General features: G+C 39.9%; 2 protein-coding genes across 4 annotated transcripts in view; one reads left to right on the forward strand and one right to left on the reverse strand.

Moving 5' to 3' along the window:
* The window catches only part of CCT6B (chaperonin containing TCP1, subunit 6B (zeta 2)), a 36,206-nt gene extending 11,800 nt beyond the window's left edge, over positions 1-24,406 (reverse strand). Inside the window, exons 1-10 of one of the 3 annotated variants that reach the window (XM_010861488.1) lie at positions 24,157-24,406; positions 22,297-22,360; positions 21,610-21,744; positions 18,683-18,856; positions 12,471-12,574; positions 8,720-8,830; positions 8,396-8,555; positions 1,559-1,641; positions 962-1,058; positions 290-437 (exon numbers count right to left, since the gene is read on the reverse strand). In XM_010861488.1, coding sequence (XP_010859790.1) covers positions 290-437; positions 962-1,058; positions 1,559-1,641; positions 8,396-8,555; positions 8,720-8,830; positions 12,471-12,574; positions 18,683-18,856; positions 21,610-21,744; positions 22,297-22,360; positions 24,157-24,293 — 1,213 coding nt within the window. In that variant the 5' untranslated portion in view covers positions 24,294-24,406. The remainder of the gene's footprint in view (positions 1-289; positions 438-961; positions 1,059-1,558; positions 1,642-8,395; positions 8,556-8,719; positions 8,831-12,470; positions 12,575-18,682; positions 18,857-21,609; positions 21,745-22,296; positions 22,361-24,156) is intronic. The other 2 variants (XM_010861491.1, XM_010861490.1) reach the window with 2 other exon arrangements.
* A 45-nt stretch (positions 24,407-24,451) lies between these two features.
* ZNF830 (zinc finger protein 830) lies at positions 24,452-26,191 on the forward strand. Its single transcript, XM_010861492.1, has one exon. It carries the CDS (start codon positions 24,485-24,487, stop codon positions 25,604-25,606), a length of 1,122 nt encoding a protein of 373 aa, XP_010859794.1. The 5' UTR covers positions 24,452-24,484; the 3' UTR covers positions 25,607-26,191.
* Positions 26,192-27,055: the final 864 nt, after the last annotated feature.

The following is a 27,055-nucleotide window of genomic DNA, read 5'->3' on the forward strand; positions in this document are numbered from 1 at the left end:
GATTCTGGGAGGGATTGGGGGCAGGAGGAGAAGGGGACAACAGAGGATGAGATGGCTGGATGGCATCACGGACTCAATGGACGTGAGTCTGAGTGAACTCTGGGAGCTGATGATGGACAGGGAGGCCTGGCGTGCTGCAATTCATGGGGTCGCAAAGAGTCAGACACGACTGAGTGACTGAACTGAACTGAACTGAATCATTCATATCTTTTAAAATACTATGCATCCCATAATAGATTACTACTTTAAAAATATGCGAATTTTGTATCTATCACAAAAAAGAGCTTACCATCTTCAATGGCGTTTTTGATGGCACGAAGTCCATCCCTTACAGCATCCTTGATTTGTGTGAGAGTATGCTTATTTGGTCCCTTAACCAACAAGGTGACAGAGCGAGGGTTAATGCAGTCCTCAATAAAAGTGTACTTTTCCTCACCCTAAAGAGTAATACAAGGAGATATAACTTTAATACATAAAGCCATTATGAAATCAAGACCTAGCTGATACTATCAGAATCCAAACTTTATATGAATTTTTCTTATCAAGTATAACTAAACGTGGACTTCCCTGATGGCTTAGCAGGTAAAGAATCTGCCTGCGATGCAAGAGTCACAGGAAACATGGGTCCGATCCCTGAGTTGGGACGATCCCCTGGAGGAAGGCATGGCAACCCACTCCAGTATTCCTGGAAAATCCCATGGACATTGGAGCCTGGCGGGCTGAGGTCCACAGGGTCACAAAGAGTCGAATACAACTGAAGCAACTGAGCACATCACAGAGCATTGACCAAATATGTGCTGAAACAGTTAAGTTATATTTGAACTATTAACAAACATTTAGAAAGATAAACTGCAAGATGTATCCTGTGGATTCTCATAACATAAAATGTGAATTTAAAAGTTTAGTTTTTTTTTTAAAGTTTGCTGTTCACATTATAACCACCGCCCACAGAAATACTCACTAATGTGTACTCATATACAAGACCAGCATGTCCCAAGCAATCTACACTGAGGTCTTCAACAGAATTCACAGCCACTCCACCACAAGCAAGAGAGAGTCTGAAATTACATATATGACATCATAGCTTTGGTTATGAAAAGTATACAGACTAATTTGTTAAAAGTGAAAAAGATAATCTAACACAGAAGACTGCATTGTCATTATATTGTATTATTTTCAAATCTGTTTTAAGAAGATGAAAACCTTCTGAGGATCTCATGAGAAAAAGTTGAGATGTATTAACAATCTTGATTTTTAACACTTCCATTATTTACTGAAACTATGAACAAAATTTGAAATGTGTATGCTACTATTTGATGGTTGGATGGCCATCACCGACTCAATGGACATGAGTTTGGGTAAACTCCAGGAGTTGGTGATGGACAGGGAGGCCTGGCATGCTGCAGTCCATGGGATCAAAAAGAGTCAGAGGCAACTGAACTGAACTGAATGTTACTTTTTGTTCAACAACATTGACATAAAAGCTAAAAGAACACACAGGATAGTTTCAATTTAATCTATAAAAAAACTTAAGATACATAATTATCAGCAAGCTTACCTTTCCATGTTTCTTCTTTTTGCTCTACGAAGAGCTAAAATGCCATGTTTTGCAAGAGCATCTAAGGAAAATGGATCAATTCCCTATAATCAAATTAGCATAAAAGTTATAAGCATGTTTTAAGCCAATAGTTCTCAAACTTTTTGGTCTCAACACTGCTTCACAATCTTAAAATTATTAAGAACCCAAAGAGCTTTCGTTTATGTGATCTGTATCTATAATACTTATCATAAGTTAAAATTATAACATGGAAAAAAAGGAAAAAAAAGATGGTGGAGTAGAAGGACGTGCACTCATCTTCTCCTGCGAGAACTCCAAAATTACAACTCGCTGCTGAACAACCATCAACAGCAGAATGTAAGATCCCACCAAAAGAAGATACCCCACATCCAAGGGCAAAGGCGAAGCCCCAGCAAGATGGTAGGAGGGGCGAAATCACATTTAGAATCAAACCCCATACACACCAGATATGCTCTGAGGGCTCAAATAAAACCTCTGTGCATACCAGGAGACCCCACAGAGACTGAGCCTACCTTTGAGTGTTTGAGTGTCTCCTGCAGGGGTACAGGTCAGCAGTGGCCTGCCGCAGGGGCAGGAGCTCTGGGTGCAGCCTGGGTATTGCATAAGCCCTCTTGGAAGAGATCGCCATTAACCCCACCATAGAGTTGCCAGAACTTACACAAGACTGGGATAAAGACTCTAGGAGGGCACAAACAAAACCTTGTGTGCACCAGGACCCAGGAGAAAGCAGCAGTGACCCCACAAGAGACTGACTCAGACTTGCCCTGAGTGTCCAGGAGTCACCAGCAGAGGGATGGGCTGGCGGTGGTCTACTGCAGGGGCGGGGGCGGGGAGTGCAGTAGAGCCTCCACCAGATCTTTTGAAGGAGATTTGCCTTCAATATCATTATCTTTATTACCTCCACCATAGTTTGGCCTCTGGGAGGTAACACAGCCCCGCCCATCAATAGAAATTGGATTAAAGATTTACTGAGCACAGCCTCGCATCACAATAAGACCAGTTTCCCCTTCAGTCTCTCCCATCAGGAAGCTTCCATCCTTCTCCATCAGAGAGCAGAAAGAATGAAAACCACAATCACAGAAAATTAACCAAACTGATCACATGGACCACAGCCTTGTCTAACTCAATGAAACTATGAGCCATGCCATGTAGGGCCAACCAAGATGGATGGGTCATAGTGGAGAGTTCTGACAAAAAGTGGTCCACTGGAGAAGGGAATGGCAAACCACTTCAGTATTCTTGCCTTGAGAACCACATGAACAGTATGAAAAGGCAAAAAGATAAGACACTGAAAGATGAACTCCCCAGATCGGTAGGTATCCAATAGGCTACTGGAGATCAGTGGAGAAATAACTCGAGAAAGAATGAAATGACGAAGCCAAAGCAAAAACAACACCCAGCTGAGGATGTGACTGGTGATGGAAATAAAGTCTGATGCTGTAAAGAGCAGTGTTGCATAGGAACCTGGAATGTTAGGTCCATGAATCAAGGTAAATTAGAAGTAGTCAAACAGGAGATGGCAAGAGTGAACATTGACATTTTAGGAATCAATGAATTAAAATGGACTGAAATGAGTGAATGTAACTCAGATGACCATGATATCTACTACCGTGGGCAAGACTCCCATAGAAGAAATGGAGTAGCCCTAATAGTTAACAAAAGAGTCCGAAATGCAGTACTTGGATGCAATCTCAAAAACAACAGGATGATCTCTGTTCGTTTCCAAGGCAAACCATTCAATATCACAGTAATCCAAGTCTATGCCCTGACCAGTAATGCTGAAGAAGCTGAAGGTGAATGGTTCTGTTAGTTCTAGTTCTGTTAGTTCTAGTTCTGTTAGTTCTAGACCTTCTAGAACTAACACCCAAAAAAGATGTCCTTTTCATTATAGGGGACTGGAATGCAAAAGTAGGAAGTCAAGAAACACCTGGACTAACAGGCAAATTTGCCCTTGGAGTACAAACTGAAGCAGGGCAAAGGCGGACAGGGTTTTGCCAAGAGAACTCACTGGTCATAGCAAACACCCTCTTCCAACAACATAAGAGAAGACTCTACACATGGACATCACCAGAGGGTCACTACCGAAATCAGACTGATTTTATTCTTTGCAGCCAAAGATGGAGAAGCTCTGTACAGTCAGCAAAACAAGACCGGGAGCTTGTGGCTCAGATCATGAACTCCTTATTGCCACATTCAGACTTTAATTGAAGAAAGTAGGGAAAACCACTAGGACCATTCAGGTATGGCCTAAATCAAATCCCTTATGATTATACAGTGGAAGTGACAGACAAATTCAAGGAATTAGATCTGATAGACAGAGTGCCTGAAGAACTATGGACAGAGGTTCATGATATTGTACAGGAGGCAGTGATCAAGATCATCCCCCAGGAAAAAAAAAAAAAAGATCATCCCCCAGAAAAACAAATGCAAAAAGGCAAAATGGTTGTCTAAGGAGGTCTTACAAATAGCTGAAAAAAGAAGAGAAGCGAAAAGCAAAGGAGAAAAGGAAAGATATACCCATTTGAATGCAGAGTTCCAAGGAACAGTAAGGAGAGATAAGAAAGCCTTCCTCAGCGATCAATGCAAAGAAATAGAGGAAAACAACAGAATGGGAAAGACTAGAGATCTCTTCAAGAAAATTAGAGATACCAAGGGAACATTTCATGCAAAGATGGGCACAATAAAGAACAGAAATGATATGGATCTAACAGAAGCAGAAGATATTAAGAAGAGGTGGCAAGAACACACAGAAGAAATATACAAAAAAGATCTCATGACCCAGATAACCATGATGGTGTGATCACTCACCTAGAACCAGACATCCTGGAATGCAAAGTCAAGTGGGCCTTAGGAAGCATCACTACGAACAAAGCTAGTGGAGGGGATGGAATCCCAGTTGAGCTATTTCAAATCCTGAAAGATGATTCTGTGAAAGTGCTACACTCAATACGCCAGCAAATCTGGAAAACTCAGCAGTGGCCACAGGATGGGAAAAGGTCAGTTTTCATTCCAATCCCAAAGAAAGGCAATGCCAAAGAATGTTCAAACTCCCACACAGTTGCACTCATCTCACACGCTAGCAAAGTAATGCTCAAAACTCTCCAAGCCAAGCTTCAGCAATACATGAACCGTGAACTTCCAGATGTTCAAGCTGGTTTTAGAAAAGGCAGAGGAACCAGAGATCAAATTGCCAACATCCGCTGGATCATCAAAAAAGCAAGAGAGCTCCAGAAAAACATCTACTTCTGCTTTATTGACTACACCAAAGCCTTTGTGTGGATCACAACAAACTGTGGAAAATTCTTCCAGAGATGGGAATACCAGACCACCTGACCTGCCTCCTGAGAAATCTGTATGCAGGTCAAGAAGCAACAGTCAGAACTGGACATGGAACAACAGACTGGTTCCAAATCAGGAAAGGAGTACGTCAAGGTTGTATATTGTCATCCTGCTTGTTTAACTTATATGCAGAGTACATCATGCGAAATGCCAGGCTGGATGAAGCACGAGCTGGAATCAAATCTGCCGGGAGGAATATCAATAACCTCAGATATGCAGATGACACCACTCTTATGGCACAGAGTGAAGAAGAACTAAAGAGCCTCTTGATGAAAGTGAAAGGACAGTGAAAAAGTTGGCTTAAAATTCAACATTCATAAAACTAAGATCATGACATCCGGTCCCATCACGTCATGGCAAACAGATGGGGAAACAATGGTAACAGTGACAGACTTTATTTTTTGGGGCTCCAAAATCACTGTGGATGGTGACTGCAGCCATGAAATTAAAAGACACTGCTCCTTGGAAGACAAGTTATGACCAACCTAGACAGCATATCAAAAAGCAGAGATTACTTTGCCAACAAAGGTCCATCTAGTCAAGGTTATGGTTTTTCCAGTAGTCATGTACGGATGTGAGAGTTGGACTATAAAGAAAGCTGAGCACCGAAGAATTGATGCTTTTGAACTGTGGCATTGGAGAACTCTCTTTAGAGTCCCTTGGACTGCAAAGAGATCCAAGCAGTCAATCCTAAAGGAGATCAGTTCTGAATATTCATTGGAAGTACTGATGCTAAAGCTGAAGCTCCAATATTTTGGTCACCTGATGGGAAGAACTGACTCATTGGAAAAGACCCTGATGCTGGGAAAGATTGAAGGTGGGAGCGGAAGGGGACAACAGGATGAGATGGTTGAATGGCATCAGTTACTCGACGGACATGAGTTTGTGTAAGCTTCAGGAGTTGGTGATGGACAGAGAAGCCTGCAGTCCATGGGGTTGCAAACAGTCCTACATGACTGAGATACTGAACTTAACTCACTAAAGTTAAAATTGACATTTTTGCAATATTTATTAATCCCTTTAAAATAAAATCATTCAGTTCAGGTCAGTCACTAGAAGCCTCTCAAGAGTCTTCTCTAGCACCACAGTTCAAAGGCACCAATTTTCAGGGCTCAGCCTTCTTCATGGTCCAACTCTCACACCCATACATGACTATTGGAAAAGCCATAGCTTTGACTACATGGACCTTTGTTAGCAAAGTGATGTCTCTACTTTTCAAGATGCTTTCTAGGTTGGTCAGAGCTTTCCTTTCAAGGAGTAAGCATCTTTTAATTTCATGGCTGCAGTCACCATCCAGTGACTTTTGGAGTCCAAGAAAATAAAATCTGTCACTGCTTCCATTGTTTCCCCATCTATTTGCCATGAAGTGATGGAACTGGATGTCATGATCTTAGTTTTCTGAATGTTGAGTTTTAAGCCAGCTTTTTCACTCTCCTCTTTCACCCTCGTCAAGAGGGTCTTTATGCCCTCTTCACTTTCTGCCATTAGAGAGATATCATCTGCATATCTGAGGTTGTTGATATTTTTCCTGGAAATCTTGATTCCAGCTGGTGATTCATCCAGCCTGGTATTTTGCATGATGTACTCTGCATATAAGTTAAATAAACAGGGTGATATTACACAGCTATGTCGTACTCGCCAAATTTGAACCAGTCTGTTGTTCCATGTAAGGTTCTAACTGTCGCTTCTTGAATCACATACAGGTTTCTCAGGAGACAGGTAAGGTGGTCTGGTGTTCCCATCTCTTTAAGAATTTTCATGGTTATACAACATCAAAAATATCACATTTGCTAATGTCATCACTAATATTATCAGAAAAGTCTTTCAAGTATTGGAAAACTGTCAAGCTCAAAGTGACAGATACAAATTTTCCAAAATTCTAACTTTTGTTTGAAAGCTCAAATGTTATTATTGCCAATACATACTGTCTATTGTTTCCTTGAAGTGGCAAGACTGTTTCAGTCATTTTTGAGAAAAACCTACCAAATACCCATGTCTAAATAACCATCCTGTCAGTCATTCTTTCAAGTAAAAATGGCATTCCATGAAAAAAGTGGCTATGTTAGCTTGCAACTCAATTACACAAGAGCTTCAAGACCCTTATTTCGATACGTAGCAGAAGTATTTTGTCCATACCTCAAATTTTGTGACATAGAATTATAAAAGGATACATCCACTTTGGGTATATTTCCAGAAAACAGTAATTCAAAAAAAAACATGCACCTCAATGTTCACAGCAGCACTATTTACAACAGCCAAGACATGGTGGCAACCCTAATGCCCATCAACAGATGAATGGAGAAAACTGCTATATATATATACAATGAAATATTACTCAGCCATAAAGAAGAATGAAATACTGCCATCTGTAGCAACATGGATGGATCAAAAGAATATTACATTCAGTGAAATAAGTTAGAGAAAGACAAACACTATATGATACCACTTATATGTGGAAGCTAAAAAGTAATACAAATGAATGTATGTGCAAAACAGAAACAGATTCACAGATGTAGAAAACAAACCTGTAGTTCCCAAAGGGGAAAGAGAAAGCAGGGGGGGAACACATCAGGGTATGGGATGGGCACATACAAGCTGCTGTACATAAAACAGATAGGGTTTCCCCAGTGGTTCAGCAGTAAAGAATCTGCCTGCCAGTGCAGGAGACAGGAGTTCGACCTCTGATCCAGGAAGATCCCGCAGGCCATGGGCTAACTCCCATATGCCAGAACATCTAAGCCTGTGTGCCACAACTACTGAGCCTGTGCTCTAGAGCCCCTGCGCCACAACAAGAGAAGCCACCAGTGAGAAACGTGTGCACTGCAACTGAAAAAAGAAAAGCCCAACAAAGACCCAGCACGGCCAAAAATAAAAATAATTCTTTAAGTTTTTAAGAAATAGATAAGCCTTCTTTTATATTTTTTATCTTTTATATATATCAACAAGGATATACTGTATAGCACAGGGATGTACCTATTATCTTATAATAAACTATAATGGAGTATAATCTGCAAAAATCAGGCAGGTTCTTTACCATCTGAGCTATCAGGGAAGCCCATTATGCTGTACACCTGAAATTAATACAGTGCTGTAAACCAACTATACTTCAATTAAAAAATAAAAGGTGCAATTTCAAGGATCAAAATTTGATAAAATTATTAAGTTTTCCCATTTCATCAAAACATTCTTAAATGAAACTGCCCTTTTTGTATGTCGGGTGATGTGGCAATAGAGAATACGACGACTAGTACAGTTTGGTGCTACAGCTATGATTTGTTCTCAGGTGCCAGTGGTTTTACCTATCGCTGCTTTGCATCATCATTGCACACATCAACACAATGTAAAAGGCATTATTATTACTATTATGAAAACAGTTTTGACCTCACAGATATGCCCTAACATGGGGCCCACAAACCACACTTGGCAAAACACTGAGGAACATTTACAAACAGTGAAAAATCTAAACTTTTTTCTCACCTTTTGATTAATGACAACAAATCCTTTATTAGACTGAGCACAGACTTTGTCTTTCAAGTCTATTATTTTTTGTACTCTGTCTTCAATAAATTTTCTTTCTGCTTTTACCAATTTCTCTTTCTCTTCTGCAGTCTTATAAAAGAAACCAGAGCTCACCTCACTAGAAGATTAATAAAGACAAGCTAGTAAAGGTAAGGCAGGGAAAAACAGGAAAGTAGAAAGGGTTTATATTAAACATTTGGTAGGTAAAAATAGGGGCTAAAAAACACTTTTAGAAAAAAAAAAACAATTTCAAAGGATACAAAGAGTAACTGGGACACTTACGTTTTTTCATATTCTAGTGATACATTACAGGTAAGGATAAATGCATCATCTACTCGTTTCTTCATATCTGGATGGCGGGCGCCATGATCCAGAACTAACCCTTTGATCAACCTAGTAAAAATATGCACTGTTTCTTATTTTGAATATACACTGTAAATTTAGTATAAAATTAAATTATACTTTTAAAGTGGTAACAGAACTGCCATAGCAATTGTTACACAGTATTGCCTTACACCAGCTTTAAACCCAACACATAATTCATAAAATTAGAAAAAAGAACCTATTTTAACACAGTGTGACTGTGAAGTGACAATGAAAAGTCAATCCAGAATTATTCTTTAAATTATGTGCCTCAAACATGTGACACAGCTGATCAAGTAATGAAAGGGAGACACACAATGAGTTTCTAAAGAACATTTGTTCAAACTAATTATATGGAATAACTAAAAACTGTTAACCTAAATGTCCAACAATAGGACACTGTTCAGCACACAAGGACTTGACTATTGGCTAGTCATGAAAACCATGTAATAACACGGAAAAAATATTTACAGGGGTAGCTATATTTATAAGCAGAGAATGACAAATTACCTATAAAGTATGATTATCACTATTCTTAATAAGCTTCTTGGCATTGAAAAGGAAAAACAGAAAAAAACTAAGAGTAGGGTTATGCTTGGGTGGTAGGAACAGAGATAATTGGCGGGGGGAGGGAGCGGGGGGCTTTTTTCCTGTTTTCCAAATGACCTTTCAAGAGGAAATATTTCTACAACTTTCAAAAATTCATTTACGTCCAACTAGGAAATGCATTTCTACTTATGAATCTCTTATAACCAATATTTGTTATTCATTAATGTAAAGACGTGATTTTTTTAAATAGTTGAACATAATTATAGGGAAGTTTACAAAATTTTCTTCTAACTGGATTACTCCAACTCCTAACTGAATGTGAAGACATTTTATTTAGGAAGAAAGAAAGAAACTACATGTTCAGTATTCTTCATTCTTCAAGTCTCCTTCACTCTTCCACTGCTTCTCACTCTCAGCAAGTGACTTTGCTTGAGAAAATAAACACTCTGTCCCATCACGACCTCTACCAGCACTTGAACCTCAAGCTCCTATGAACAGAAATGAACTGCCCATGCTCCCTCCTCTCTAAGGTCGACCCCCCAACCTGTGGACTGAATTCCATTTCCCCTCTCAGCTTCTGCAACTGTCCCCTCTTCCCTCCCATCAACTGTTCCTGCCTCCACAAGCATCCTCATCAGGGTAATTCTCATCTTTAAAACAAACAATGATTCCCCTTCGACCCCATTCCCACGTTCCGTTCCAGCTACTGTGCCACTTCTCTGCTCCCGTTAGAGCTAACTCCTCTGAGTTGTCAGTATTTGCATCCTCACTTCTTTCCAAACCATTCTCTCTTGAGCCGCCTTCAATCTGACTCTCACACTCACCCCTTAAACATTCTCCATATCTAATGGCCAATTAGTTCGTAACTTGCTCAAACTGTCAACAGCAGGTTATTTGCTCCTTCTTGAAACACTTTATTCTCTTAGCTCCTGCAATACTGCTCTTTCTTGGCTCTCCTCCTTTCTCACTGACCACCCTTTTCCAGTCTCCTTTGTTCAGTCCTCCTCATCTTCTCAGTTTCTAAACACTGCAGTTTTCAGGGCTCAATCTTTAAACTTCCTCTTTTCTCTATCTTTATCACTTTCCAGATGATCTAATTAACTCTCAGAGCTTTCAGTCATCCATACACCAATGACTCCCAAATAAATATTTCCAGTCCAGACCTCTATCCTGAATGCCTGACACCTCCCTCCAAATCCCTACTCAGCATCTCCACATGGACATCTAATAGGCACCTAAAACATAACAGTCCCCAAACTAAGCTCTTGATTTATTGCCTCACACCTGCTCCTTCCCAAAAAATGGCATCTCTGCTTTTCCAGCTGCTCATTCAGAACCCAAGAGACATCTTGAATCCTCTGCTTCTGTCACATTCTGTGTGGAACCATCAACAAATCCCGGGGCTCCTTTTTTCTAAGTGTACCCTGATGCAAGCCTTTTTTCATCTCTCCCCTGTATTACAGCAGATTCCTAACAGATCTCCTGCCTCTGCCTTTGCACTGCACTCCCTGCTCCACAGTGTCCTTGCCACAGAACCACCACGGAGATTCTTCTCAAACAGAAACCAAGAACTTCTTGCCCTCAGCAATTGTACTTTGGACCAATTTTACTACCAAAAACAACTAAAAATGCTGGATTAAAAACAACAACCCTTAAAAACACTGGAGAGCCACAAAACAGTACAGAGCCACAAAAGTTTTCTTTTCAAAACTGAAAACAAAATAGAAACTCCAGAGGGTAACTAGAAAACTGCAGGTACTCACCCTAAAGTCATCTCACAATTCAAGCATATCTGAACTTTGATCTTATAATGAGAGGGAGAAAGAATTAAAAGCTCAAGGATTATCCAAAGTAAAGAGTTTCGTAGAAGACTCTTTTCACATTAAGTGAACTTCAAAGGCTACATACTCAGGGTATAAACCAGCAGCCCTCATGTGAACTTGTAGTTAGAATTTGCAACAACTGGATATTCAATAAAAACCTCAAGCTGTGGCTTTAGTTTAAAGTAGTCTCTGGGCTTCTTGCAGCAACAAACTCAAATCCTCTTTGTACAAAGGCGCTTCAGCCTAGGTCTCAAATTATTTCTACAAATACTTTTTTCAACATAATCAATGGCACACACTGGAAGACAAAACTTTAAATATTGTAATACTAAACGTGAGCTATATGTTTAAAGAAGTGAAAAGTAAGTTTGAAAAGATCTGCGGGGAACAGGAAACCATACAAAATGAGAAGGACAAACCAAACAAAACTTCTATAAATATGTAAAAACACCCACACGTATATTGAAAATAAAGTACTTACAGATAAAATACAACATCTGAATTGGCTTCAAAATAATCCAAATTTGGGGCAAAAGAAAGGAAAGAGAAGTACAGGAAGAAAGGGAAGGGGGCATATAAGGTAAAAATAAGACGAACCATATATTAAAAATTGATAAAGATGAGTGACAGATATGTGGGAGTTCATTCACTATTCTATTCTACTTTTGTATGTGTTTAGACTATTCCATAATAGAATGTTTAAAATGAGTTAAGTCCAAAATCAACAAGGTGCTATTCACTCTGAGTACATACTACATACATACTCAGACAATGTTGACCGTCTTACCTCTCTGACCTCATCTTCTCCTTTTTTTCTCTTCCTATGACCCAGGCACGCTAGAACACCTCAAAACACACCTACATTGGGACATTTTCTTCTGTTATTCCCTCTGCTTAGAACACTCTTCTTCTAGATGTTCACACGGCTATCACTCTAATTTCTTCAAAGACCGCTTTAGCTATTTAGTTTACTTTCTCATCACAATGTTCTTCCTTGACTATCCTAAAATCACACACATGCTCATACACACAACTGCTCTAGCCTCTTTACAGCACTTATTAGCATAATGTGCTATCTCTTTCAATTGGAAATGTAAGATTCTTAAAGAAACTGTTTTGTTTACTCTTCATTCCTAGCACCTAAAACAAGTGAATGGTTGCTGATAAGTATCCAATTAATATATGCTAAACAAATAGAAAGATGTTGAATAAAAGTAACTAATGAAATTAATGACAGAATATCTGCAGATAATCAAGTATTCTAGATTCTATGCACTGTCAAAGTTTATGTCACTTACTTTGTATCTGTTTCCGATTTATGCTTCATCTCCATGATTTCTACCATGAAGAGATCGATAGGATAATTCGGTCTCCTAATTGCCAAAACAGAATCCACAACAGCCTGAAAGAGAAATGAATTAGAACAGTAAACTATTTGGTCTACTCAAAGAAACCACGGGCCCTAGTAGCTGATCACTAGACTAAGCAGATAAAGTGCTTCAGGCTCCAAAACACAGGGCAAGACAAAAAATACCACTTTCTCAGGGACACTAATGATAACCAAGGCCAGTGGATATTTTAGAGCCTACATGAACTTCAGAGATTATCAGGTCCAAACCCTTCATTTAACAGGGAAGACTTTAAGAATTATGGTCTTAAAACAAAGTCTAACAGGTAGTAGTGGAGTCAGGACTAGAAATCAGAGGTGTCTTTAACGCCAAGCCTACTATACCAACACTACTCAGACTTTTCCACCAAAGGACACCTTAATGGAAAAGAAGGAAATGTAATCTAAGGAAAGAGGTCAAATATGCTCGCTCTAACAACATGAAATTTTTAAGTCTGTTTTACTGTGAAATTTTTCCATGTCATGCCACAATATATACATTTGTTTTTTAATTTTTACTGGAGTATAGTTGATTTACAGCATTGTTTTGCACATTTGTTTTAATGTGAAAATAATGCTTTTCCTCAAAATTGTAAAGTAAATTGACACTTCAGAAAGATATGTCTCATTTAGTCTGCCAAATATCCCCAGGGATATGAAATTTGAGAAGCACAACACAACACAGCCTATAGCTTAACTCAGAAAGTAATACTAAAATAACTGACTACAGAAATTAAGTGCTGTAGTATAACCATCCTAAAATATAAATAAAGGGAAAAAAATCTGTATCTTGGAAAAGTTTACTGAGGGAATATGATTTAGGGGTTTGATGCCTAAGGGGAATAATGATAAACCACTGGAAAGTGAGAGTATACAGTGTTTCTGTAGCTCCAAAAGAGAATGGGGACCCTAATTAGATAGCCCTAATGGGGGCCAGGTGATATATGTATTCTGCTGCTGCTAAATCGCTTCAGTCGTGTCCAACTCTGTGCGACCCCATAGACGGCAGCCCACCAGGCTCCCCCGTCCCTGGGATTCTCCAGGCAAGAACACTGGAGTGGATTGCCATTTCCTTCTCCAATGCATGAAAGTGGAAAGTGAAAGCAAAGTCGTTCAGTTGTGTCTGACTCGTAGCGACCCCATGGACTTCAGCCTACCAGGCTCCTCTGTCCATGAGATTTTCCAGGCAAGAGTACTGCAGTGGGGTGCCATCACCTTCTCCAATATGTACTCTAACAGCAGAAAATATAGCAGTCTTTATATAGACTCTGCTTAGCAAGAAAATGCCTTAATTTCTTAGTTTGATTTCCCCAGTCAGTTTTATTATTGGTAAGCAACAGGGAGGGAATACAGCCCTGCCCATCAAAAGAACACTGGATTAAAGATTTACTGAGCACAGCCCTGCCCATAAGAACAAGTTCCAGTTTCCCGCTCAGTAGGTCTCTTCCACCAAGAAGCCTCCATAAGCCTCTTACCCTTCTCCATCAGAGGACAGACAGAATGAAAACCACAATCACAGAAAACTAACCAAACTGATCACATGGACTACAGCCTTGTCTAACTCAATGAAACTATGAGCCATGCCATGTAGGGCCAACCAAGATGCATGGGTCATGGTGGAGAGTTCTGACAAAACGTGGTCCACTGGAGAAGGGAATGGCAAATCACTTCAGTATTCTTGCCTTGAGAACCACATGAACAGTATGAAAAGGCAAAAAGGTATGACACTGAAAGATGAACTCCCCAGGTAGATAGGCATCCAATATGCTACTGGAGATTAGTAGAAAAATAACTCCAGGAAGAATGAAGAGACAGAGCCAAAGTGAAAACAATACTCACTTGTGGATGTGACTGGCGATGGAAGTAAAATCCGATGCTGTAAGAACGATACTGCATAGGAACCTGGAATGTTAGCTCCATGAATCAAAGCAAATTGGAACTGGTCAAACAGGAGATGGCAAGAGGGAACATCAACATTTTAGGAATGAGTGAACTAAAATGAACTGGAATGGGTGAATTTAACTCAGATGACCATTATATCTACTACTATGGGGAAGAATCCTGTAGAAGAAAGGGAGTAGCCCTCATAGTCAACAAAAGAGTCCAAAATGCAGTACTGGGATGCAATCTCAAAAACAACAGGATGATCTCTGTTCGCTTCCAGGCAAACCATTCAGTATCACAGTAATACAAGTCTATGCCCCAACCAGTAACGCTGAAGAAGCTGAATGGTTCTATGAAGACCTACAAGACCTTCTAGAACTGTTAGGTAGGTAGAATAGGGAAAAGGGGTCCAAAATGGTGGTGGCTAAAAGACAAGGAAGGTCCGAGGACCAGAGTGAAGACTTCAGGCAGAACAAACAGAACAAACAGCACTCCTGGCTAAGCCCAATTTGCATAGGGCAGGCCCAGGTGGAGGAAAAAACATACACAAGGAGGAGCCAAAGCGCTTTCTCTCGGACTCTCTCCCACGTGCGTGCGCTCTTTTCTCTCTCTCTTTCTCTCTCTCTCTCTCTCACTCTCCTGCTATCTTCTAAATAAAATAGAGTATTTTATTTAGTGTATCAGTAACACTGATTTGCCTAAGAGCTGTAACACGGTTTGTCCAAGACCCGAGAGCTGTGATGCGCCGAGGGCTTTAAGGTCCGCTGCTCCAAATCTTTGTTGTGACGAGACAAAGAACCAAGGAACATACACTCGCATGACAGAACTAACACCCAAAAAAGATGTCCTTTTCATTATAGGGGACTGGAATGCAAAAGTAGCAAGTCAAGAGCTACCTAGAGGAACAGGCAAATTTGCCCTTGGAGTACAAAATGAAACAGGGCAAAGGCTGACAGGGTTTCACTAAGAGAACGCACTGGTCATAGCAAACACTCTCTTCCAACAACACAAGAGAAGACTCTACACATGGACATCATCAGAGGGTCAATACTGAAATCAGATTCATTATATTCTTGGCAGCCAAAGAGGGAGAAGCTCTGTACAGTCAGCAAAAATAAGATCGGAAACTGACTGTGGCTCAGGTGAACTTCTTATTGTCAAATTCAGACTTAAATTGAAGAAAGTAGGGAAAACCACTAGACCATTCAGGTATGACCTAAATCAAATCCCTTAAAATTATACAGTGGAAGTGACAAATACATTCAAGAGATTACATCTGATAGACAAGGTGCCTGAAGAACTATGGACAGAGGTTCGTGACACTGTATAGGAGGCAGTGATAAAGACCATCCCCAAGAAGAACAAATGCAATAAGGCAAAATGGTTGTCTGAAGGGGCCTTACAAAGAGCTGAGACATAAAGAGAAGCAAAAGGCAAGGGAGAAAAGGAAAGATACACCCATTTGAATGCAGAGTTCCAAGGAATAGCAAGGAGAGATAAGAAAGCCTTCCTCAGCGATCAATGCAAAGAAATAGAGGAAAACAACAGAATGGGAAAGACTAGAGATCTCTTCAAGAAAATTAGAGATACCAAGGGAACATTTCATGCAAAGATGGGCACAATAAAGGACAGAAATGATATGGATCTAACAGAAGCAGAAGATATTAAGAAGAGGTGGCAAGAATACACAGAAGAAATATACAAAAAAGATCTTCATGACCCAGATAACCATGATGGTGTGATCACTCACCTAGAACCAGACATCCTGGAATGCAAAGTCAAGTGGGCCTTAGGAAGCATCACTACGAACAAAGCTAGTGGAGGGGATAGAATTCCAGTTGAGCTATTTCAAATCCTAAAAGATGATATCATGAAAGTGCTGCACTCAATATGCCAGCAAATCTGGAAAACTCAGCAGTGGCCACAGGACTGGAAAAGGTCAGTTTTCATTCCAATCCCAAAGAAAGGCAATGCCAAAGAATGTTCAAACTACCACACAGTTGCACTCATCTCACACGCTAGCAAAGTAATGCTCAAAACTCTCCAAGCCAGGCTTCAGCAATACGTGAACCATGAACTTTCAGATGTTCAAGTTGGATTTAGAAAAGGCAGAGGAACCAGAGATCAAATTGCCAACATCTGCTGGATCATCAAAAAGCAAGAGAGCTCCAGAAAAACATCTACTTCTGCTTTATTGACTACACCAAAGCCTTTGTGTGGATCACAACAAACTGTGGAAAATTATTCCAGAGATGGGAATACCAGACCACCTGACCTGCCTCCTGAGAAATCTGTATGCAGGTCAAGAAGCAACAGTCAGAACTGGACATGGAACAACAGACTGGTTCCAAATCAGGAAAGGACAATGTCAAGGTTGTATATTGTCATCCTGCTTATTTAACTTATACGCAAAGTACATCATGTGAAATGCCAGGCTGGATGAAGAACAAGCTGGAATCAAGGCTGCCAAGAGGAGTATCAATAACCTCAGATATGCAGATGGCACCACCCTTATGGCAGAAAAGTGAAGAAGAACTAAAAATTCTCTTGATGAAAGTGAAAGAGGAAAGTGAAAAGGTAGGCTTAAAATTCAACATTCAGAAAACTAATATCATGGCATCTGGCCCCTCACTTCATGGCAAATAGATGGGGAAACAGTGGAAACAGTGACAGACTTTATTTTGGGGGGCTCCAAAATCATTGCAGATGGTGACTGCAGCCATGAAATTAAAAGACACTTGCTCCTTGGATGAAAAGCTATGACCAACCTAGACAGCATATTAAAAAGCAGAGACATTACTTTGCCAACAAAGGTCCGTCTAGTCAAGGCTATGGTTTTTCCAGTAGTCATGTATGGATGTGAGAGTTGGACTATAAAGGAAAGCTGAGCACCGAAGAATTGATGCTTCTGAACTGTGGTGTTGGAGAAGACTCTTGAGAGTCCCTTAGACTGCAAGGAGATCCAACTAGTCCATCCTAAAGGAAATCAGTCCTGAATATGCATTGGAAGGACCGATGCTGAAGCTGAAACTCCAATCCTTTGGTCACCTGAGGCAAAGAATTGACTCATCGGAAAAGACCCTAAGGCTGGGAGAGATTGAAAATGAGAGGAGAAGGGGACGATAGAATGCGATAGTTGGATGGCATCACTCACTTGATGGACATAAGTTTGAGTAAGCTTCAGGAGTTGGTGATGGACAGAGAAGCCTATTGTGCTGCAGTGCATGGGGTTGCAAAGAGTCGGACATGACTGAGCGACTGAACTGAACTGAAGAACTGAGTAGAAAGAACTCAGGTGTTTCGGTCCATCTGGTATTTGTATTTCTCAAAGTAAATTCAGTTCAGTTCAGTTTCTAATTTCCAAAGTAAATTAGTAAGATACAATTCTGATTTATATGTCAATGTCTTATGATCTCTTCATTCCTGATACACTAACACACTCGTTTCAAAAACAGTAAAGCGGAGGAACAATGATGACATCATCAAACTATAGGTATCTGATAAAAAAAAAAAACTTTCCCAGAATTCCCAACCTTATATATTTATATATTCTACCTTTATAAGTAAACATGTATACATTTCCCAGATTTGAATATTATCTATCAACTCCCTCATGTTCATTAAAGTGGTAATCTCAATTACAAGGTACACTGTCAAAACTATGTCCCCAACCTCGCATAATAAATATGGACCTCTAGCTTTAGGAGACCAGTATATAATTCCAGTGGTGTCCAGAGGGGGTGATCCACAGGTAGCCAAGCCCAACTTAATAACAAAAGGTTTAACACAACACTTTTGAAAAATTACACATACTGTTCTGACCAATCAAATCTGTTCTATAAGTAAGCCTATAAATAAATGTCTGTCTTCTATATTTTATTGTATGTTCAAAAGGACCACATGTCATAGCTGACTGGGGGCTTCCCAGGTGGCACAGTGGTAAAGAATCTACCTACCAATGCAGGGGACATAAGAGATGCAGGTTCCATCCCCGGGTTGGGAAGATCCCCTGGAGAAGGAAATGGCAACCCACTCCACTATTCTTGCCTGGAAAATTCCATGGGCAGAGAAGCAAAGAGTCCATGGTGTTGCAAAGAGTAGGACACAACTGAGCGTGCGCGCACGTGCACACACACAGACACACACAAGCACACACGAATAGTTGATTATCTTATAAGAAAAAGAAAAATGTCACCATGTGTTAGTCTGTACTCATTCTGCAAAAGTTTAACTACATACCTCTGTTAACACATCAGCCAGTTGAGGATGAACCTTAGTTTGTAGAGATGTTCTAGCCACATCTAAAAGGATTTCTCTTTTCATCTCTTTTTTAATTTTAACTTGTTCCAAAACTTCAAGTGCCTTTATTTTTGCAATTTCAAAGCCTTCAGCTATTATTCTAGGGTGCAGGCCCTAACACAACAACATAAAACTATAAAGTAAGTTATACAAAGTAAAAGTAACGATCCTTTCCTATTAATAGGATTGTCCAAAAAAAGTAATTACCCACATCAATGCCACTAAATATAAGTGTAGATATGTAATTTATAAAAGTACTCTTTCAGTGCTTCATATTTAAAACAATCTCAAACTTACGGAAAAAGTGTTTACATTTTATGACAGTATAAAAAAGTACAAAAGTTATTCTTATTTTTGAAAACTATAACACATTGTTGTGTAGTACTCTTCCAAATGAGCACAAAACTCCTTGTAATGCAGAGGAAAAGAACCAGCACAGTTTGGAGAAAAATGACAGATAGGCAGCACCTTCACAAAATGTTCAAAGTTAACATCATAGAATGGAACAAACACACACTATGTGCCTCTTGATAAACTGCATTAAGACCTCAACAGCACTCCATGCCATTTCTGCTGAAAGTTCATAACCTCAATCTGATCGTGAGGAAATAGACAAATCCAAACTGAGGGACTTTCTTAAAAAAAAAAAAAAAAAAACCAGCCTATACTCTAAAAGTAGCTATGTCAGCAATGTCATGAAACACAACAGATGGCTTAGGAACTATTCCAGCTTAAAGAAGACTAAAGGGATATACAACTGAATATGATGCATGAGCCTAAATTTTCTTCTGCTGTAAAGGACAGTATTGGGATAAGTGATGAAATTTGAACAAAACCCGCAGATCAGATAATAGTACTGTAGCAATGTGTTTATATTAATGTCCTATTTTGATCACTATACTGTGGTTATATATGAGAATTCCATGATTTTAAGAAAGATGCACTGAAATATTTAGATCACCATGTCTGGAACTTATTCTTATACCATTAGAAAAAATATGTATATTACTATATAAATATATGGTATATATGGTACATATACATATATATATATATATAACATATACATATATTTATGAACAAGAGAGAAATGTTACCCTTTGGAGTATTCTTGCAAATTTTCTATAGGTCTGACATTATAACAAAATATTTTTTGAAAAAACACTGTTGCTTATTCTGGAAAGTAATACATAAACTTATGGAAGGCTGGAACTAGTTCTAATTTATTCCCATCCTCCATTCATTTACATCAGTCCTACAGTAACTTCAAAAATTGACATTTATTGAGCATTTGTACCAGGCACTGTTCTAAGGACTTTACATGTATTATTTCAGTCCCCTCAACACTATGAAGTGGGTGCTGATACTATTCCTGTTTCACAGATGAGGAAATTTAGGCTTAAAGGCTTAGATCACCAGCCTAGTAAGAGCCAGAGTCAGGATTTAAACCCATAAGACCTGATGCCAGAGCCTGTGTTACTAACCATGTTCAAAACATTTCTTCAGCCTAGGACCTCACAACTTCTCACCTGGACTACTAGGAAAAACATCAGTCTTGACTCTCTTAAACTGTCCCCTAAATATCTGAAATGCCCATCTGACCATTAATTAACTCATTTCACTACTGTCTGCATCACTTTAAACTCCACCAACGCCAAACTGCTTGCAGCTGTGCACACACACCGGCTGTTCCTCTTTTCTGCGCCTCTGCTCATGCTGTCCCTTCTGCCTGGAATGTCATTCTCCTCACCTGTCACTCTTTGATCAGGCTCACTCCTCCTTATCCTAAAGATTCAGCCCAGGCCTCTTTCCTGCAGAGTTCTTCCTGATTACCTTTAGATTAGGTCAGTTTCCCAAAAACTGTCATTGGTTTAGGATGGACATACGACCAATGTTGGCCCAATCATATAAAGGAACAACTTTTAGTCCATGACTGACTGAATTGTTTTCTCTTGTCCTCTCCTGCTGAGGATTAATAAGGGAAGCAGGGAGCCTCATCTCTTCTGACAGTCTTTCATTCAGGATGGAAATAAGCCCATGATGAAACAGCTTCATAAGTGCAAGAGCTAAGAGACAGAAAGGACCTGGGCAATTGATGACTTGGTAAATTTTTAATCAATGAATCCTAGAAGCCTGCTTTATTGCTCTATTTTTTGCTATGGGAGAAAATTTTTTATTGTTTAAGTGACTGCTTACAGCCAAAAGCATCCTAAAATAAGTTGCATGCACTGAATTAATAGACAATTCCCAATACTAAATGAAACACAAAGAAGTGATCCTTTGAGCACTTTGACCAGATTATGCTTTGCTAAAATGGTCCTTGAAAGAGCAGAAATTCAACTACTTAATTAGAAAAGACAGATAAATAATGCAGAGAAAACAATACAAATTGAACAAAGGCACGGAGGTAGAAATTATGTAATTATTTCACAGGCCAGTGAATGAAGGAGTCTGGCTACAGTAGACCGTTTACAAAGGAAACTAAAATTAGAAAGGTAGGTAAATTCACAATGTGGATAAGCTTCAATAATTTTCCTCTAGTTATTTTTTTTAAAGGTCCATAATTTGGTTTCAGCTTTATCAGTGGTATTTTCTTTCTTAGGCCATTAGTCATGGGTACATGGCTAATTTTTTAACTTTTATGTATCTCAAATATTTTTTAGGGTTAAGGTTAGGTATATCATTTCAATAAAAAGGCATTATTTTGGCAAAAAGATTCATTGTTATTTCCATTTATAACTGTCCAAAAATATCTTGATAAAAATTAATTATTGCAGTCTAAAATTAAACCATTTTACTAACAAAAAGTAACTTTCTATTCAAAAATAAAATACCACATGAATGTGCATTCTATGAAATTCTAATACCTCAGAAATGTAAAGATCAGCTTGTTTTAGTAACTCTCCAATGATTAGAACATTTGAAGTGGTACCATCTCCTGTAATGTCGTCCTGGGCTGTTGCTACTTTTGCTATCAAGGAAGCTGTTGGGTGTTGAATTTGCTGAAAAAAGTAAGCAGATTACAAAAGAGAGAGAATGAGAGAAAGAGTCCACCACAAGCAAGATAACCTAAGGGTCAAAAGTAAAATTAAGAAACTAAATAAGCTTCATTCTATTAGTTCACAAGTTCTGTATTATCATACACAATACATGTCAAAACCAAAAGTTAAAAACTGAGAACTAATGAGGTTTGAACACCTTATAAAAGCATCTCTGCTTCAGAATGCAATGACATTTCCAAAATAAGATTAAATCCTTCAATCTTGAAGATGAATATATTTACTAAAATTGCAAGGAATTTTTTTCCCCATGATTGCAAAGAACATACTGCAGTGCCTTTAAAAAATGTAACTAATTTGGAAGTATCCCTAAGCTATTATGTGTAAGATTTGAAAACAGTCAATAGACTTTTTTTTCCCCCTAAGGTTTAATCCAACAAACATATCTCATGACAGCAGTATTTAGCTTATGGCCTTGGTTTAAAGATATACAAATTGCACTACGTCCTCAGTTATGACTTATCAAGGTTTATTAAGTCAGCAACATCAGCTCACCATCTCATGGAGCAGCACATTGCCATCTTTGGTGAGTTTGACATCTCCTGCACCAGAAACAAGCCTGTTCAGAAAACAGTAGTTATTAACCTCATATGGCAAGAGCCAAACAAGATACTTCCAGTATTTGGCACTCCACTATCTTTAAGTAACTGGGCGTGGAAAACTTCCATTACATCATGGGGGATACCACAGTAATTACCACCATTTGCAACCCACAATATCACTTCTCCCCAGATGGACTGCAATGGTGATTTCATTTCCAAAGGAGGATTTACAAGTCTAAGGATAGAAGCAGTCAATGAGTTATGAACAGTGGTTTGGTACTTCGAAGAGTACCTGGAAGTCTACAAACCACATATTTGTGAATTTCCTGCAGGTTTATTTTTGTGAAATGTTACATTCACTCACTGAACTATTTTTTCCTTCATCTTTCATGTTTATAAGATCAAGTTCTGTCAACCCTACAATCTAAAGGTCTCTTGAATCTACCCTCTCCTGTCATTTTCAGTCATCATCATCTCTAATCTGGACTACTTAGCATCCTAATATTTCTGAATTGGAATCTACCCTCCACACTTCATTTATCTTTCTAAAAGACAATGTGATTCAGTAAGTTTCCTGAAAAAAAAAATTCCATGATATTCATGTTCTCCATCACCTTCAAGGTAAAAGCCAAGCTATTTAACAATGACATAGTTTACCTTTCCCAATTTGGGGAATGTCTATTCTTTTCTACTTCTTCTACCAAGTGAGATCTTGTGGGAAAATCGTGTGGTTCCCTTAATAAATCATGTTTGGTTTCGTTTCTGTTGGATTTATACCGTTGGGCTTTCTTGGTCCTGAAGTTATTCTACCTAGAAGGCCTTTACTCCCTTCTCTAACTGGTGAACTTTAATCCTCTTTCAAGATTGAGGAAAAATTCTATTATTTGAGAAGCTTTCCTTTCTCCCTTCTGTCATCAGTTACAATCCCTTTCCTCAGTACAATATATGCTATATATACATATATATATATATATAACCATTAGCACATTCATCTCTGTCAGAATTCCTTAAGAACAGAAACTGTATCTTGGTCATCTCTGTATTCCCAGGATCCCAACTAGACATAATTAGTGCCCTCTTTTACTGTTAATATTAATTACTCTGCTCATTCTTCTGAGACTGTATCTCTCCTCTTACACTTCATCATTGCCCTCACTAGTCTCTTTCCCTCACTCTTTTTTTCTTGGTCACACCACACGGCATGAGGGATCTTTTAGTTCCCCCACCAGGTATCTAACCGCTGCCCCTTCAGTGGAAGCCGGGAGTCTGAACCAGTAGACAGCCAGGGAAGTCTCTTTCCCATCCCCACTCTCTTCTAAAGCAAATGGTCCTAAATAAATACATGCTAAAGGATGAATATGATGAACCCTATGCACAGAGCGTACAACTTGTCTAAGGACTTAAAATCTAAAGAACTTGGATTTGAACCCAAGCCTGCCAGGCTCCAGAGCCCGAGCCCTCTCCATTGCAGCACACTGCCAAACAAAACCCAAACTCTTTAAAGGCAAGAGAGCTAGATAGCTTTTGTTTCATTCGAGACACTTAATGAACTTTTAATTACATATGAACCTAAACAAGAAGTTGGGGGGTGGGGGCGGGGGGTGGTCGCCGCTTCACTCGTGAGCCCTTTCTTCGGGGAGCATTTCTCCTCGATCAGGCAGGAGATGAACTCAGGGCAGGAATGAAAACGAGGGAAAGCAGGCCCACAAATGCGTCCACACCGCTCCAAACTCTGCGGAACCTCTACCTCACAGGGCGCCCCGATGCCCAACAAACCCCGACGCCCTAACCGCAGCTCCAACGGCCGTCTCACATTTTCATGGTGCCCTTGGGACCCAAGTTGGTCCGCAACACATCCTGCAGCCCTCGGGCGGCGCATATATTGACGGCCAAGGCCGCCTGGGCCCGTGCCACCTCAGCCTTGGAGTTTATGGCCTTTATCGCAGCCATGAACAGAATGTCGGAGAAGCGACCCTACAGGCAAAAATCGCCTGTTACTAAACGAATATACGTTACTGAAGGAAATCTAGGCGCGACCTCTCACGTCCCGCAGCCTCAGCCAATCCGCGTCCGGACAGGAAGTTACGTCATCAGGCGTCGCCGGGACGGAAGCCAGGATCGCCTCCGGTCGGATCGCGAAGATGGCGTCGTCGGCCTCAGCTCGGCCTCCCGCGGGTAAGCGAGTGGTGAATCAGGACGAACTGCGGCGGTTGATGAAGGAGAAGCAGCGTCTGAGCACCAACCGGAAACGGATAGAATCTCCATTCGCGAAGTACAACCGCTTGGGGCAGCTGAGTTGTGCCCTGTGTAACACTCCGGTTAAGAGCGAGCTCCTGTGGCAGACTCACGTCCTGGGAAAACAGCACCGAGAGAAAGTGGCCGAGCTGAAAGGCGCGAAGGAAGCAGCCCAGGGCCCGTCCGCCAGCGCAGTGCCTCAGTCCACCAAGAGGAAGGCGCCGGACTCTGAAAGCCAAGATGCCAAAAGAGCGAAGGCCTCCCTGGTTCCTCAGGTACAGCCCTCCACGTCCGCTTTGCCCACCAACTTTGACAAAGCTGGAAAGGAGTCCACTAGGGCGACCTTCGGTAAGGCTTCGGGACTCGGTTTACTCCCTGATTATGATGACGAGGAAGACGAGGAGGAGGAGAAGGGAGGAGGAGGAGGAGAAGGGAAGAAGGGGGATGCCTGTAAGCAGCCGTCCACTTCACAGAGCAAGGAACACTCACTTTCCTCTTCGCGGGAGGCAACTGGTAGCAGGCTGCCAAGCAATTTCTCGGATACAAATCCTCCCAAGGCCCCTTTAATCCCTCATTCCGGGTCAATTGAGAAAGCAGAAATACATGAAAAAGTAGTGGAAAGAAGAGAAAACACTGCGGAAGCATTACCGGAAGGGTTTTTTGACGACCCTGAGATAGATGCGAGGGTACGAAAGGTTGATGCCCCAAAGGACCAGATGGACAAAGAATGGGACGAATTTCAAAAAGCTATGAGACAGGTCAATACCATTTCCGAAGCCATAGTTGCAGAAGAGGATGAGGAGGGACGGTTGGACCGGCAGATTGGGGAGATCGATGAGCAGATAGAGTGTTACCGTCGAGTGGAAAAGCTGCGGAATCGCCAGGATGAAATAAAAAATAAGCTTAAAGAGGTTCTGACCATAAAAGAACTGCAGAAAAAGGAAGAGGAGAATGTTGACAGCGATGACGAGGGGGAACTACAGGATTTGTTGTCTCAGGATTGGAGAGTGAAGGGAGCTTTGTTATAGGGTTTCAGAGACCCACGATTTTGTACTGCTGTGTAGAAAGTGCTGTCTCAGTACAGTACCCTTTACTCCATGCCTAGAGATTTGGTAACCTAACTGGATTATTGAGATACAATGAGTCTGCGAAGAGACCACTTTGGAAAATTAGTGTAAAATATTTTTGAGGTAGAGGTGTTTTTGAAATATTTACATACTTAAATGCCAGTTTTTTCACACACTTATATAGCTAAAGTTTGGGTTGTAAAAACTGTAAATGTTGTACATACTAAATATATATTTACTTAAGAATTCTGGTTTGAAATTTATAAATAGAAGTCAGACTAACAGACAAGCTTTTAAATGAAAACCAGTGTGGCGTTTGCAGTATATATGACTTGTTCTTTTCCAACTCCCTAAATCAAATTCAAGGTTATTTTGTTGTTTTTAAGAACACTGCTTATGAACACATAAGTTATTCAGAGCTAATTAGTTCTCTCTTTTATAAAACTATGTTCCAGGAGAACATAGTGAAAAATACATGCCAAGCATAACCAACTTCCTTAATCCAGAGTTTGTGTATTAAACTAGTAATTCTTGGTTGTAGATGCACATGAAAATTTCATGCAGTTTTTTAAAAAGTGTACATGAATCATGTGTGAAACTTTTTTAAAAATTCATGTGCCCCTACCATTGAAGAGATTCAGTAAAGCTAGAGTGGGGCTCAGACACCTGTGTTAGTTTTGAAAGCTTCCCAGGTACTTCTGTGAGAATTCCCAGATGGTCCAGTGGTCAGGGGTCTGTATTTCCACTGCAACGGGCGTGGGTTCAGTCTCTGGTACCCTGGTCAGGAAACTAAGATCCCAGAAAGCTGTGAGGGTTGGCCAAAAAAAAAGCAAGCTTCCCATTATTCTAATAAGGCTAAAATTTGGGAACCATTGTGCTAAATCCAGAACACATTTACATTTTCCCAGGCTTTATTTTTTCTTTAAATGACACATCCCACAAGTTTACTGTCTGTCACATAAAAGAAATACTATCTTTTATTTATATTAATAAACCTAATCTTAGATTTTATTGTTAAACATTGTGGTAAATTAGGGTTCAGAGTTAACAGGTTCTATCAGTTGTAGGAAGGAGGTAGTAGCTAAGACTTTCTTAGAATATAAGCCAGGCAGAGTTCTAAGTGATTTATTTACATAAGCTCTATCTGATTTCCCTGAAGCCCAGGTTTTAGGTCCAGGGTTAAGGTATGAAAAAACCTTGAATGTTGAACAAAAGAATTCTTCCTACAGACACTGGGCAAAAAGAAAGTTCTTGAGCCAAGAGTTATATCTGCAAAAAATATGGAAGATTATTTTAGTTGCAGTATATAGAATGGAATGAACATGGGTAGGGGAAACTACGTGGAAACTAGACTTTAAAAGCAAAGCAACTAAGACTAACTAGGTATGTACTGAAAGAAAGGCAATAGAA

The sequence above is a fragment of the Bison bison genome, unplaced genomic scaffold, assembly GCF_000754665.1.
Source record: "Bison bison bison isolate TAMUID 2011002044 unplaced genomic scaffold, Bison_UMD1.0 scf7180017864472, whole genome shotgun sequence".
Classification (NCBI taxonomy): domain Eukaryota; kingdom Metazoa; phylum Chordata; class Mammalia; order Artiodactyla; family Bovidae; genus Bison; species Bison bison.